This window comes from Ostrinia furnacalis, unplaced genomic scaffold (assembly GCF_004193835.3).
Source record: "Ostrinia furnacalis isolate ACB-3 unplaced genomic scaffold, ASM419383v2 OfSCF7596, whole genome shotgun sequence".
Lineage (NCBI taxonomy): Eukaryota > Metazoa > Arthropoda > Insecta > Lepidoptera > Crambidae > Ostrinia > Ostrinia furnacalis.
The window spans coordinates 63,923-79,165 of record NW_021137835.1 but is presented as its reverse complement, the minus strand read 5'-3'; the positions used below and the strand labels follow the sequence as shown (position 1 = coordinate 79,165).

The following is a 15,243-nucleotide window of genomic DNA, read 5'->3' as shown; positions in this document are numbered from 1 at the left end:
TGAAAGAATAAAGGCAAACAAAGAACAAAGAGTTTGCAAAATAACATGGAACCTCGCCTTTTTTTTATTAAAATCGTTACCCAGCTCAAATATTCATGATTTTCATTTACGAGTAAAGATTTATTATGAATACGTTCAGAGTGATTGTGTTTGCAGTTCTTTATTGTGCGAGTAAGTTTTTACAAGCTTTTATTTAAGTATAGAATTAGATTTTGCACAGCATTTTGTGTGAATTCCATTTTTTTATTTTTTTTTATTATTTAACTACCATTTTATATTCGAAAAAGTTTGGCTTAAAAAGCTTTTTTAAATATTTTTTACCAAGATAGGGTAAAATAACCCAATTTCTAACTGCATGCATATTTACTAGGTTAGCTCGAGAGATTAATGGGACGATTTATCTTAACTTCGAACTCCTATGTTCTTATGATTAATTTCGTTGCGGGTCCAATGACAGTTTATCTTTCCCCCGGGACAAACTTGACCTTCACTGGTTGGGTTTTTATTGGCGGTCAAGCTGTAGATCCTGGCTACACAGTAGTTGCAGCGGTGGGAACGAAAGGTGGGAATAGTCCCGTTTTTATAGTAATTGCTAAAGTACATACTTCCTAAGGTTATAGTTTATTTGTGGGCGGGTATTGTTATTTCTTATTTATTTCAACTGGCAGACAGTGTTGACTGAGTTTGTTGCGGCGCTTTTTCTCAGCGCTTGCTAAATGTTGGTCTCAAACAGTCGAAATATTGGAGTCAGTTGAGCAAAAATAGTAAAAAGACTGTCAGACATGTAAAGGCATCTTTTATTCTTCTTTTCAAATATTATTGGCGCTCTGCATCTGGTACGACAAAAATATTATGAGACATGTAAAGGCAAAACTATTTTTAGTCTCATATTTTTCTTTAGAGATTAGACGATTGGTAAGTACTATTGTAGTAGGTACGAGTACCTTAAAGCCAGACCAGCAGCGGTTATCACCTACAACTACATCAGCGGTGTCCTAACGTGTCGACGTTGTTCGCGCACGTTTACCAACAAGATTGGCTACTGTAGCCATGTGAGGGCACATGATAGGGCAGCCCAGCGTAGCCCTCTTATTGCGGACTAAAGGAATTATGTCGAAGTTACCGTAGCCGAAAGCGGCTTGGGAGTGTTAGTAGGTACCAAGAAACTTTGATTTGATTACAATCAAAAAATATGCTGATGATGCTTGACTCACAAATCTTTGTAGCGTGCCTCTGCGATTTGGATGTATCCAGCTGTGAGGTGGCCACGAGGACCGAGCAGGGGCTTGTGTGTGGGAGGAGGAGGAAGGCCACCAATGGGGAGGACTACGCCAGCTTCAGAGGGATCCCTTACGCCAAGCAGCCTCTTGGGAGACTTAGATTCAAGGTATTCAACTAAAGCTGATAATTTTTTGGGGAATAAGCGGGGCGTATTCGGGCAGTGCGAGTATTGCGTCGAATTTGGAAATTCCTAGAATTTACGGATGCACGTTTCGTAAAGATTTGATGATCCCATTAATCTAAATCAATATCGTGAGCAGGATTTGATTTTGATAGACATTGACTCGCTAAATTTTCTCTCGCAAATTGTTGAAAGGGAGATAATTGGGAGTTCGGGACACTGACCGTCTACAAGACGCTACTAACCATTATTTCTGATTTATTACTTTCGTTCGTTCGTTTCAGCCGAAAGACGTCCAGGGCTGGACAAAGGCCTCCCCCAAGGATTTTCACAAAGATTTATTACTTTTCTAAAATTAATTTTGTTTCCAATGGCAGCTAGTTGACCCACCAAAGTTCGTTACATCGTCAGTCCATAAGTCTTTGTATTTCTTCTTTGTACAAAATTGTAATTTTCTTCAGGAACTGCGACCAGCCGAGCCTTTTCATGGAGTTTTCAACGCGACAGAAACAGGCCCCATCTGCCCACAAGTGGACATCTTCTTCGGCCCGCTCATGGCACCCAGGTCCATGGGCGAAGACTGCATTCGGATCAACATTCACGTGCCTTACCAGTTCTTTCCTGATGTCAGAAGTAAGTTAAGGTATATTTATATTGATATGTGGGTTGAGCGGGGCTTGTGCCCGTACGACATTTTGTATTAAAAACCGCATTTAAAGTCTGCACAAGTATAACAGTACCAGCTCCTATAACCATTTATGTACGTACGTACTTACTCGTATTACGTATTGTCTTGTGTGGTGTAGTAAACAAAGAGCAAATATTTTGTTTTTTACCACCAAAGCTATATTGTACCATCAGGCGTTGGCTAATTTCTTGTACAGACATATACCTACTTAACTAAATGGTTTTTACGGAAGAAGCGCAGTGAGGGCGGGTGACATGTGACGTAATAATATAGCTGTACATATGTTACGATGTATCTGGGGGCACGGCAGTGCCCCCACCAAGTCGAGCAGAAAAGCGGCACGGCCGTACCATCCTTTTCTCGAAGCAATTCAGGCCATTTTCGACCGCCTGTAACTTCGTTGTGGATAAAACTAGAAGGCTGAATTTTCATTAGCTATGCAGGCATTGTAAAGACACGGTATGTTTAAAATTTCATTCAATTTGAACCAGTAGTTAAAGAATTATAACGGGTCAAAGTTACTTAATTTTGTCACTCACTGACTCACTGACTCACTGACTGACTCACCGATCATCAAAATTCTAAGGCACTTCTAGCAGNAAATACTAATAATACAATGCAAATAAAACATACCTTAACGACCTGGTTTTTCTTGTGTTGGAAAATAACTGAAAAAGAAGTGAAAAAAGTCATGTTTTTTCCTAATTAAATCCATTCTTACTCTCTTAAAATGTATGAAACTTTCATCTGTTTTCTACTTTTGCTAATAGATAATTTTATTGGCTGTCGCATGATATAAAATATTTGCTTATTAATGTTAAGCTACCCACGCTTTCACTTGTTTTTGAAGGAAGAGGTGAAAACAAAAAATTAAAAACTTAAATCCTTGTAATTTTGCGATAAATGGGTCAAGCCCCAAATTTGAAGTATTTTTATCGATAAAATTGTCCCTAGATTTGGCCCATAAAGTTTGATCACTACATGCCCGGACACACTGTATAATCTTTGGGCTTTAGCTTTAAACGCAGGAGGATTGAAAATTCCGAAGCCAAAGTGAGTAATATGAAGCTATAAAGTGAGGGCTCAGGTGACAATAAAAGGGAACAGGTGGAGACGACTGCGTCGGGTTAAGCACGAAGCATACTTATCAACCCGGAAACGGATCGTAACCGTATCAACTCGAGGCGGTCAGTATTCTTTGTATGAAACTCCGTACTGTCGCACGCTTATCCGCACCGTAACGTAAACGCCTCGTTTACCATCTTTTTCTTTGCTCAGTGCCTTCCCTTATTACTACAATTTATCTTTCATGATCTAATAATAATTTATCCTTTTGTTCCTAACACTATCTGACAGACTTCAATAAATTTATCAGCGCGGAAAATAAGCAGGCTACCAAACTTTACAATAACACCATGGGACGTCCACCCACAAGGTGGACCGACAACATCTTAAAGATAACAGGAAGACGCTGGATGCAGGTCGCTACCAATCGATCAACATGGAAATCATTGGGGGAGGCCTATGTTTAGCAGTGGACGTCCTATGGCTGAAATGATGATGATAATGATAAAACAACACCCATCCAGCGCTAACCTACGACACTGCCATTTAGCAAGGATATTTCTGGAGTGCAGAGCGTGTCTCGTACGGCTTATAGCTGCACATTCATTCAAACCCGATTTGCGGTGGGCTCGTAACACGCTATTAACTAACTAATATGCTGTGACGCCTATAACCTGATGCTCCTCCATCGAACGGCTTAAGCCTATACCAGTGAGGCGGGCGACCGCGTCCAGTATCGTTTCCATAGGGACGTCCGATTGTCTAATCGAATCGAAACCGCACCACCGACGGCTGACTATGCTAATGCGGGAAGCAGAACGGACCTGAAATAAGCATAGTACAATTCGACTAACGGTCATTCACTCGGTGCACTAGTTCAGCAAATTTTCCATTCAGGCCGCTATACTTATGTAATTGATGTGAAAGCACATGCTGCGGTTCCACAGAACTCACCAACAGTACCGACAGCTGAATTTATTTATTTAGTATTATTTACCATCGGAATAGATAATGACTGTATCCTATTATTAGCTCGAAGTAGCAAACAAAATGTGTTTGATTTAAATATAAATTTAATGAGACCCTTATGTAACCTAGCTTTTGATCCTCGGAGACCCGCGATCCTTTTATAGATTGTCTATCCCAGATTTAGGGTTTATAGAACATGTAACAGAAATGACACAACAAAGAAAATTTTAGGGTTAAAGATGATAAAACTATTAAAAACCAAACAAGATTAGAGCTGGGCAAGATAAGATAAAATAAGAGCCTTAAACACGCATAAGGTGGTTCATATTGTAAATACTGAGCAATGGCACTACTGTAACTTAAGAAAATCGAAACAACAATATAATATGCATCGATTTTAAAAGTTAATAAATTACCTATGTTTAAATAAACAGTTTAGTTAAATCATAGAATTTCTGAAAAACTGGTATTGGAATCGGACTGGAAATAAAAAAGTTACAAGTGTTTAAATTTCGTATGGAAATAGCTGAGCCTGACCCGCCCATAGTAACTTGTATGGGACTCTGCGTGTCGTTTTAACATGACCAATAACGTCATGAGATCTTAGGTATCTTTTGAAATTTTTGTTTGAGAGAAGCACTGATTGATTTGATAATGTCAAGGCTACTGAAATGTGAGAAATAAAAAAACCTTGCATATTCCCTATTAAGACACTCCATAAAAAATGTATAAGTTTTCAACAAACAATACTGAGAATCAGATAGTAAATCAATCTCGAATCGCGAAGCAATCGAAAAACAATTTAATGTTTTTCAGTTTAAAAGATTACCTGTTGCTGGAAAACATTTATCAAGTTAACATTGAGTGATAGCAACTTACACAGAGTAAAGGGGGACACTCTTATATTAAAGCACAAGTAGAATTTGTGACTTGAACATATATCCTCTATGCGACCTTAACATTAAAATATTTGCCCGATTCTCGCTGCAGCGCCGCTATTTTCAAATTCATTGAAGAGATTTTGCGATAAAAAGTTGTGAATAAAATATTTAACAAAATGTTACATTGTTTGTCACTATGTCATCCATATATCATCATCATAAGTTATGCCGACTAGGTAGTTAGGTACTACTAATATGTATAATCACACATAATAAGAACTGTATCTACGAGCAAAACGCAATTTACTTCTCTAGAAAAAGCTTCGGTAAATATTTAATGGGAACGATCAAAAATGTAATAACGCTGACAAAAGAACCCGTGGACGAACGGTGAAATCTATTTAAATGTGCTTTATGGTGTTTATTCGTTCTGGAATTAATTCGAAACATCTCATTTTTTGTAGGTATGCGCTACTTAGCATGGGCCTGCGCCGGCACCCAGTAAGATTTTTCTAACTAGAACCGAGACTGTGCTTATCCTTGAGGTAAATATGTACATCAGACCTTTAACTCAAACTGTACATATACAGGTTTCTGTCAGAGGCTTTGTCTGTGTGAATTTAGATACAGTAGAATCCGATTATAACGACCAGGGCCGTAGCTAGGGTCGAATTTGAGGTAGGGCAGCATTAGTTACAGGTAGGGCGGAAGTAAAAAAAATATCATAATTGATCTGCCGTCGAAACACGGGCTCCTAAATCAATCATCATGTGAATAGTTATTCGTAGACAAATAATTACTGTGACAGTGCATGAGCATGGATCTAAGAACTATTAAATCCTCAATGATGAAGAACAAGTGAATAAGATGGTTGAACTTCCAGATTTGGATGTAGAGATCCACGTCTGAGTGAGAGTGAGGTAATAATTAATTATTGGGTGGGGTGATACGAGTAAATAGAAACGACCAAAAATATCATTAAGATCACATTGTTTTTGCGTACTTATTATAATAATGNATGCGATGGCCAAGTCAATATATTTATGTAAAACGTTAAAGATTTCCTGGCCTGGACTTGGTATTACATGGATCTCACAACTTTTTACCGTAGAACAACTGAGTTGCGAGACTTGGTTTTTTTGACAAGTATTGTTTTTGATGGGTATTTTATTCTAAAGCACATCTCGGAACACAACGCGGAAGTTTTCACGAAACAAAAACACTACCGCAGGGACCTACTCATTCATCTTTGCCTATTTAAAAACATACTATACAGTGGAAGATAACCTGGTCAAGTTAACTGCGCACCTGGTTGCCGTGACGTCACATCAATGCTCTGGTACGGACGGGGTGAACGCGGGAAGGTAACCTGATGACTGCGAGAGAGATGTCGCATTCCAGCCAGGTGCGCAGTTAAATTGACCGGATTGCACATAAATATTGTTGTATTACTTATTTCAGCTGGCAGTACCAAGCAACTCCTGCCAGTCTTCTTTTGGATCCATGGGGGATCATTAAACTATGGCTCTGGGGACCCGGATTTCTATGGCCCAGAGTATCTGATGACTAAAGACATAATCCTTGTCACAATCAATTATAGGTGCGTATCCAAGTCACCTTTTGGTGTTCGTTTCGTTACAAAAAGTGCCCTAAAGAGAGTTAAGGGCCCTAAAATACGCTACTATTGTATTATATGTAGGTTTGATGTTGAAATAAAATGCTGAAGTTATTATTAGCACTTGGTTGCTTAACTTGTACAATACAACAACAACGTCTNTTCATGGGCACACTGTACTGTTTTTATTTTTTAAGTTCACATGTATAAACTCATGCAGTTTGTTTCCTTAATACAAAAAAAAAAACATTTGTCAGGTTAAATACCTACCAAATGTTTTTATGTAACGTTTTTAAAATTTTATTTGGCAGTCAGTTCTCTCTTGTTACAGAGCTACGAGCATGTAAATAAGAAATACATACATCAATGTTACATGTTTCGTTCACCAAATAGGATTAAAATGATTGTTTGAATATCTGATTGAAAGTGGTTAATGCAAGCAAAGCAAAGCAAGATATTGTTGTATTTTGCTTTCCAAAGTGTCAAAAGTGACATCACTGAGTGTCGCAACTATAGTGATCAATATTTAATGTTCTTCCCTATAGACCATTAACGCAATTGTTCGTTAGCCTGAAATTTTGAGTGGATTCTGGTGGGCAATTTCATAATAAATAGGCTGAATGCTCCGTCCGAGGGCCGGTTCGGACGAAGTACCGTTAAGATGGAACTCGGTTAGTTTGGTGAATTTTACTTTATCTTTAGCTAATAAAATGTTGCGAGTGGTAGATTTATAAACGATCACTCATGAAGAAGAAATACACTCATTTATTATTTTGTTCATGTGGTGCTTTTCGTTAGGTTGTGAGGAACCTAAAAACAATGTAAGTTTACTCAGAGTTAAAAGGCCAATTTAATATTTATAAATAAGAATAATAAGATAATAGAATGTTGTGTGTTTATCTGAACTGGCGCCCATTTATATGTCAATACTTTTATCGTTGAAGTCGGCCCACGCTTTTTAATATTGAAATTGACTCCCATTTTCACATTTATGTTTTGATGCGTATTGAGTTTGGGGTAAAAATTAAAACGTATCGATTCTACTTTATTTGAACAGTATTGCTTTTTTATTTTATTTATTTTGGACAGCTAACAAGACAAACACGCATAAATGAAAATAAATTATTATAACTAAAAATACTAAAAACTAAGTAATGTCTTTTATAAATAAACAGCTTTTAAATTGGTGCCTTTAAGGAGCTAAGATTGTGTTATAAGCGACGTCTCTTAGCCTAGCGCGTCGATAGGCGACGGGGAATGAAGCACACAACTCAATTAATTTCTAAGCCATTTTGTTCATAATGCACATATTAAACGCGCTATGCCTTCGGGATTATCCCGAGCACATACGTGGTAAGTGGGTATTATGTACCACTGACATCGTGTAGAAGTTTATGCCTCATTTCAGCGCTTCCCAACCTTATAATCTTAGAGAGAGAGATAGGACTATTTAAAAAAAGTCCTACACTTTTGATATTCGTCTATAAAATGCTTAAGGTTGCGGTTTCGTTATCATCGCTAATTTTGATGAACTTCTTTATACTTAGTTAGAGACTAGATTTTTCCGATTAGCGTTTTTTTGCAAAAAGACTGTGATTAATGCAGCCTTGGAAAATGATTTTACGTGTACTTATTCTAATATCCTTTTGTTCTGAAGACTTCGGGTTAGGAAACATTGACTTGTCTTTATTACTTTGGGTGTGACGTTTACGTCGACTCTAGTTTATGACGCGTACACAAATAAGTACTACCCTACATTATTTTTTTATACCTACCAGTGAAACTACTAGCTTTTGACGATGGATCTGGTCCATCGAACCACAACCAACATTTCGTTTATTTGCAACACATATTGCAACTAGCTAAGCTTGCATCGCGATGCGTGATATTCTTAGAAACTTTTTTTCCGTATTAATTGAAACTCTGCTCCTATGAATTTTAATGATGACATGTCGCCTTTAAAATCAGCCTTCCTCGTTAAATGGGCTATCCAACACAAAAAATATTTTTAAAATCGGACCTAGCTATTGAAATCTTGAGATTAGCGCGTACAAACAAAACTTTTCATATTGTAGGTACTCACATGGAAAGCCAAGATGTTATGGAGGCTGGCCAGGACAGGTTCAGAGGCGAACGCGATGGTGTTATGGCCTTCCTCTATAGAGTGGATGATCTGCAGCATCTTCGGATGGCGCATCTTCTCCAGCTGGCTGATGCAGCCCCGGATACGGTCCAACATGGTCTTCTTACACTTCGGCTTGTACAGCTTTTCCGCATTGCGCTTGTCGAAGACAAACACAGAGCACTCCTGCAACAATTGGGACAGTTCAGAAATAGGTAAGTGTCAAAATGATTGTCAAGTGCGAATGTGAAGCCACGATAGCCGAACGGTGAAGGGATCGGCCTGGCCGACTCGACATCTGAGGGACGCGGGTTCGAACCCCGCCGCTCGACTATTGTGGTGAACCCACTCGTAACACAAACATATTTAGCTTAGTACGAGGGGCTAATGGATGCTAATAATATTTACTATTAGTAATTTGTGCAATACAATTTATTATTATTTTGTAAGTTTCGTTGAACAGATTGTATTGTACCTTTGGATCAAATTGTATGGTCATTCTCTTTTTTAGGCTACCTATAAATGTAGGTACTGTTAATTATGAAAAATCTAAAACGTTATAATAACGGTATCGTTGTGGCCAATGAGATGCTGTCATAGTGACATTGACAATACGTCAATGTCACGCTGGCATCAAACGTCAGAATAGAGGGACGTGCGGAGACGACTCCGCGCGCTTTTGTGCTAAGTGATGAATTGTATCTAAAATAAGGCAATATACTGTGAAAGTTAAGTATCCAGTGTTTTATTTATGAGAATAGATCTACCGGCCTCTAATAGTACCTAAGTATACTTTGGTGATGGTCTTAAGCAAGTACCTATTGTATGTGATAGGAAAATTCATAGCCGTGTTGCTAATGAATAAATCGGCTTTAAAAATTTGCAAGTGTGTAGTATAAAAAAATAGTATTGATATTACCAATTTATTTTTAGGTTTTTTTCGTTCGATTATGATTTTATAATTAATTGTTTTTTACTCAAATTCTGAAGATAGGTCACAGGTACCTAATTATAAAAAATTGCAAACAAATGCAATTGCGATTTGATATCGGTACTTACTTCATTGAAACAACGTTTATTTTATCCCAAACAGCTTGTTAATTCGAGACGAAGTCTCCTTTCCTTCATCGAAACAGATCATTAAATAAAAATAAACGTATTCTAATGTTTATGTTTAAGCAATTACTTGAGGTACGAGTACCTACTTTATACATATATTATATTCTAAGAACAGATATGGACTAGTAGAATTATTATATTGGACTTAATTGTTTATAAAAAGAATCGTAATCTTACAATCCCCCAAAGCCTTCGATAATACGGATAAGATAACGACCTTAGTACGTGGGTATACGCAAATTTTGTTATTTCTAGTCCAATAAGTACGAGATGGATTGAATAGCCAAAGTTAAAATATTTTTTTTTCTTATAACAAGTAGCAGATTTCCCGATTATGAAATTTAGATTACGTCATACCTACTCGTATTCGAAACTGATAAAACTGAAATCACACAATTACCAAATACAAATTAATGGCAAATAAACACTGTAATACTGTCATACATAGAGAAGAGCATACATTTTCAACCGACTTCAAAAAAGGAGGAGGTTCTCAATTCTAAAATACACGCGTATTAAAACACACACTTAGGTTTTCGTTAACTGCGGAAAATCTAATATTCAGAATAAAACATACGAGACGACGATAAAATCTGCCATGCCTAATCGTAATACCTATGTAAGAGCACCGAGAAATTGCAAAAATGTGATTATTACGTCCCAAGACGCTGTACGAACCTGTGTATTCTATTTGCGTGGCAAAAATTACGTATTCGTGATGTGTTTCTAAAGGTCTAACTAAATGGAAATTCCAAAAAGTTGTACTTTCGTAGGTAGATTTTTGGACTACGATAAGTACTTCTGAAAATCTGGGTTTGACTGATGATCAATATTTAGTACCTATTAATTTGAGTAGGCATTAGCTTACACTTTGATTTTCCCAAATGCTACTCGTAAGTTGCTACAGAATTCCTTATTACCATCTGTATTATATGTAGGTTTGATGTTGAAATAAAATGCTGAAGTTATTATTAACACTTGGGGTTTTATTCTTCTTAATTACTTCACAACTTGTACAACAACGTCCGTCCTTCGCTTTTTCTCCAATAAGATTAAATATGGCCGCCGCAGTGTTGCCAACCATTACATCATATCCCTTTTCCAAAAAAAATTATAAAAAAAAAAGATAGTTACATATTATGCAACTACAAACTTAAACATTTATATACTTTAACATATACTACTTATCAGAATTTTAACTATTTATGGAATACTATGTAACATTGTGTATGTTTTACAAACAAACTAAGACTTAAGTTTACTTAATTATATTGTCACTATGTACTTATATTTCTTTATACATAAAAGTTCCTATCATTGTAGTAACTGAATAATTTCTGTAACTGCACACTCATACATAAAACAGTACCATCAGATTATTGAGAGCGAATATGATATGAGGTTCTAGTATAAATACATCCATTACAATCCTTGACTACATAAGATCTATAATTATTGTTACATATCACTATACCTTGTAACCATTGGTCACTTTGTGGATCTTTCTTAAACCATATCTTTTGGTTTAACTTAAAGCTAGGTTTTTCCTTTACATTTCTATTATAGTTTCTTATATTTCTATTGTTAGTCTTAGCCATCTCAGTCTCTACATTATCATTCAACTTTGGTATTAAGTACTTATAAGTGGATGGTAACTTTGTTTTTAAGTTCCTGTTCATCATCAACTGTGAAGGTGTGAAGTGCGTGCCTGATACTGGTGATGATCTATATTGTAATAAGGAAATCCTAAAATCTGTTTTATCTTCATTACACTTTTTTAACATTTTTTTAGCTATCTGTACTCCACGCTCAGCCATACCATTTGATTGAGGATATCTTGGGCTAGAGTATGTGAATTTAAAACCCCATTCACTAGCAAACTGTTTACACTGTAAGGAATCAAATGGAATGTGATCTGCTACAATTTCAGATGGTATGCCAAAGCAAGCAAATACATCTATCAATACATTTATTATAGTGTTTGCAGATTTATTATTAATTAATTTTATATCTAGCCATTTCGTGGTATAGTCATAGATTATCAAATAACTCTTCTTTTTAAAGTCCATAATGTCAATGCCTATCTTTGAGAATGGTAATTTAGGTACCTCATGTGATAGTAAAGGTTCTTTAGTGTTGTTATTCTGGTAAGTTTGACAGATAATACATTTCCTAACCAATGCTTCTATGTGTGAATCAATATTGGGCCAATAATACAAAGTTCTAGCCAGTTGTTACATTTTTGTCATTCCTAGGTGACCTTCATGCATTTTATGTAGGAGTTTTAATATAAGAGAAGTTGGAACCAATAATCTATCATTCATGAACAAGAGTTGTTGATCAATTGTTATAATGTCTCTGAATTTATAGTAATGTTTTAAGTTATCTGGTATGTTTTTATCTGGCCAGCCATTCTGGGTGAATTCTAATAATTTTGACAATTCTACGTCCGTGTCTACGTCTTTAGATGTTTCTATCAACAATTCTTGTTTTTGTTCATCAGAGCACTGTAAATAGTTTGCAAGACCTATACAATGTTACAGGCTCAACGTATTCGGCTTCCTCAGCCTGGGAAACAAATACATCCCCGGAAACAACGGGATAAGGGATTGCATCGCGGCCCTCAAGTGGGTCCAGAAAAACATCAGGAATTTTGGAGGAGACCCTGATAGAGTGACGTTGGCTGGACAGAGCGCTGGTGGTGTGCTGGCCCATATGATCTCAGTCTCACCTGCCTCGAAAGGACTATTTAAACAGTATGTAAGGCTGTTATAAAACTAACTGCTGAGTTTTTTTAAGAAGCTTTTGTGGTAGAATAGTGGATACAGAATCCGAATGGTTCAATGAGGGCTATCGTTTTTGTACTAAGCAGTTGACACCACTGGCAAGTAACAGGACCTTTTTTCGCATAACGACAGATTCGCATAAGGACAGATTCGCAAAAAGACAAAGTACATTTACAAGACTTTACTCTACAGTGGTGCCAACTGGCTAGCATTCACACGAGAGCTCTCTTTGAGCCTTGTCAAACACTTGTAGAAAACTTATAATATCTTCTGTAACCAGTCTTGTAACCTCAGTTATTAAACCCCAAGAATTCTTCTATTCTTGGGAAAACAAAGAAGAATTTGACTTGAAGTATAGCCTCGATTCGCTGTTCCTTATTCCTTATGAAGGTACATAATCAAACTAGTATTATTATTTACTTTCAGAGTAGCAGCACTGAGTGGGCAATCTGCTTACGGAATGTTCAGTTACTCCCGAAAATATGCCAGTATTGTCAACGCCATCTTCTTCATTGCCATTGGGATAAATCCTCTGCAGCCTCCAAAGAAGGTCCACGACGATCTCGTGGCAGCACCTTTAGAGAGACTTTTGTATGGACAGAAAGCTATTCTGGACGTATTGGGCGTAGTAGCATTTGTCCCTATTATAGAAACACCACAACCAAGCTTCACGACCGTCCTACCGAAAGAGCCAGAAGAACTAGTGAATGAGGGCGCTGGAAAAGAGTATCCTACAATCATAGGCTTATGTAGCAACGAAGGAATCATTCTGTATCCACGGCTAAAGGAAGTACACATGGCGGAAAAATTGAAGATGATGCCAGCGCTGACTTTGCCTCTAAGCTTGCTGATGGCGGCTAACTTGGAGACGATACCAGTTCTGACGACTATACAGCTGGCGAAATACTTTAACTACACGAACATAACTCTGATCAAATTCCTTAATTCAGTAACGGACTTGTCTTATACGTATCCAGCGCAAAGACTAGCTCGAAAGAGGCTAGCGACTGGGGCAGCTAAAACCTATTTCTATCAGTTCAATTATAAATCAAAGAAACATCCTCTTAAGCTGAGATTTAATATGACATATCCAGGAGCTGCTCATCTAGAAGATATCACGTATTTCTTCAGATTGAACGCCTTCCTTGGGCCCCAGACTAAGTTGAATGAGTTAGCGCATTCTGATGATGATAGTCGAATGAAGGACTGGATGACTACAATGATATCTAACTTCGTTATCAATGGGTAAAGTTATATTATCTATACATTATTATACTCCAAGATTATTAACTAACTTATCATTAATTTTGGTGGCACTATTTTTAAGTACTATACTTTTACTGAATAACGGAAAGCTGGTGTTATGTGTTTCAATAGTCCATAATCTAAAAATATCGTTCAAAGTGAATTTCTTGTGAACGGTATTGGAGGAGGACTATGTTCAGCTGTGGACGTCCTGTGGCTGAAATGATGATGATGAATATAAATATTCCTTTCAGGTCGCCAGCAGTAAATGAGAGCGACTGGCCTCCCTGTCAAGAGGACCTGAGGTACCAGCACATAGAGAAGCCCTTTAAATACAACTTCACAACCCTAACACCATACATGAAGGATAACATCAAATACTGTAACAGACTCTTTAAAATCGCCCTTGGAGTATGAAATGTAGCTGAATATATGTAGAATATAATTTTCCATGAGTTTTTTTTTTTACATGTCCATCAAGAAAATTTCCGTATTACAAAACAACGCCCAAAAGTCGATTCAATCTCAGAAATAGATAAACTACACATATGGGCACAGTAAGTACACATAAAACAATAACAAGACACTGTGCCAATTATGCTACCGCTAAGCATTTATCTTGACAAGATCATACGAGTAAGGGCGTGTCAAGAAGCTGTTCTTCCGTGGACGCCCTTGTATTTTGGCATCGCGCAGACACTGACTGGAGTTCAATATATTAGACACAGATTTATCTCTTATATTTTATTGTAAGAATTGATCAACAGAAGCATTAATTTTTTTTTAAAACTCCCATTTGAGCAAAATACTCACGCTCTTCCAGATTCCAGAGGATTTTTACAGGCTGTATCGCGTGTAACCATAATTCATGCATAACCTCTACTTACTTACCTCAGAAATCTACTTTCCAACCACAGTGCCAAATCGGCAGTACAGTCAGCGTCAAATAGTTCGTGACACCCAAAGTGGCTAAACAGTTGACAACAAAACCTTATTTCAATTGTAACAAAGACGTGTTGCAAACTTTTTGGCTACTTTAGGTGTCGCGAACTATTTGACGAGGACTGTACATTAGTACTAAAGTTGTACCAGTTGTATCGTGCGTAACAATAGACAAATACTACTAAAACAATTGAAATCTTTAGTCGTGTCCTTCAATTGTTTACACTTTTTGCCTGTTGCTACGAGTACATATTTACCGAGTGCAGAATAAATGCCGGAATGTACGAACTCATTCACCACTGTCTGCCAATTAAAATACGGTTAACAAAAAAGAACTGCCAAATTATTCAATATTCATAAGGTAGAGGCATTATTTCAAAATATCACTCCAATTGTTTAAAAACAGCAA

General features: G+C 37.0%; 1 protein-coding gene across 1 annotated transcript; it reads left to right on the top strand.

The window, feature by feature from the left end:
• The first annotated feature begins 95 nt into the window (after nt 1-95).
• LOC114365531 (juvenile hormone esterase-like) lies at nt 96-14,313 on the top strand. Its single transcript, XM_028322128.1, has 7 exons — nt 96-171; nt 1,227-1,387; nt 1,864-2,035; nt 6,467-6,605; nt 12,405-12,617; nt 13,074-13,892; nt 14,147-14,313. The coding sequence occupies exons 1-7, from the start codon at nt 126-128 to the stop codon at nt 14,307-14,309; spliced, it is 1,713 nt and encodes a 570-aa protein (XP_028177929.1). The 5' UTR covers nt 96-125; the 3' UTR covers nt 14,310-14,313.
• Nucleotides 14,314-15,243: the final 930 nt, after the last annotated feature.

What these genes read in the sequence shown, in the direction of transcription:
- LOC114365531 (XM_028322128.1), top strand. Translation starts at nt 126, where the DNA reads ATGAATACGTTCAGAGTGATTGTGTTTGCAGTTCTTTATTGTGCGA. An exon ending in CTTGTCACAATCAATTATAG is followed by an intron (nt 6,606 to 12,404) that starts GTGCGTATCCAA and finishes ACAATGTTACAG; the next exon opens with GCTCAACGTATTCGGCTTCC. An exon ending in TCTAACTTCGTTATCAATGG is followed by an intron (nt 13,893 to 14,146) that starts GTAAAGTTATAT and finishes TATTCCTTTCAG; the next exon opens with GTCGCCAGCAGTAAATGAGA.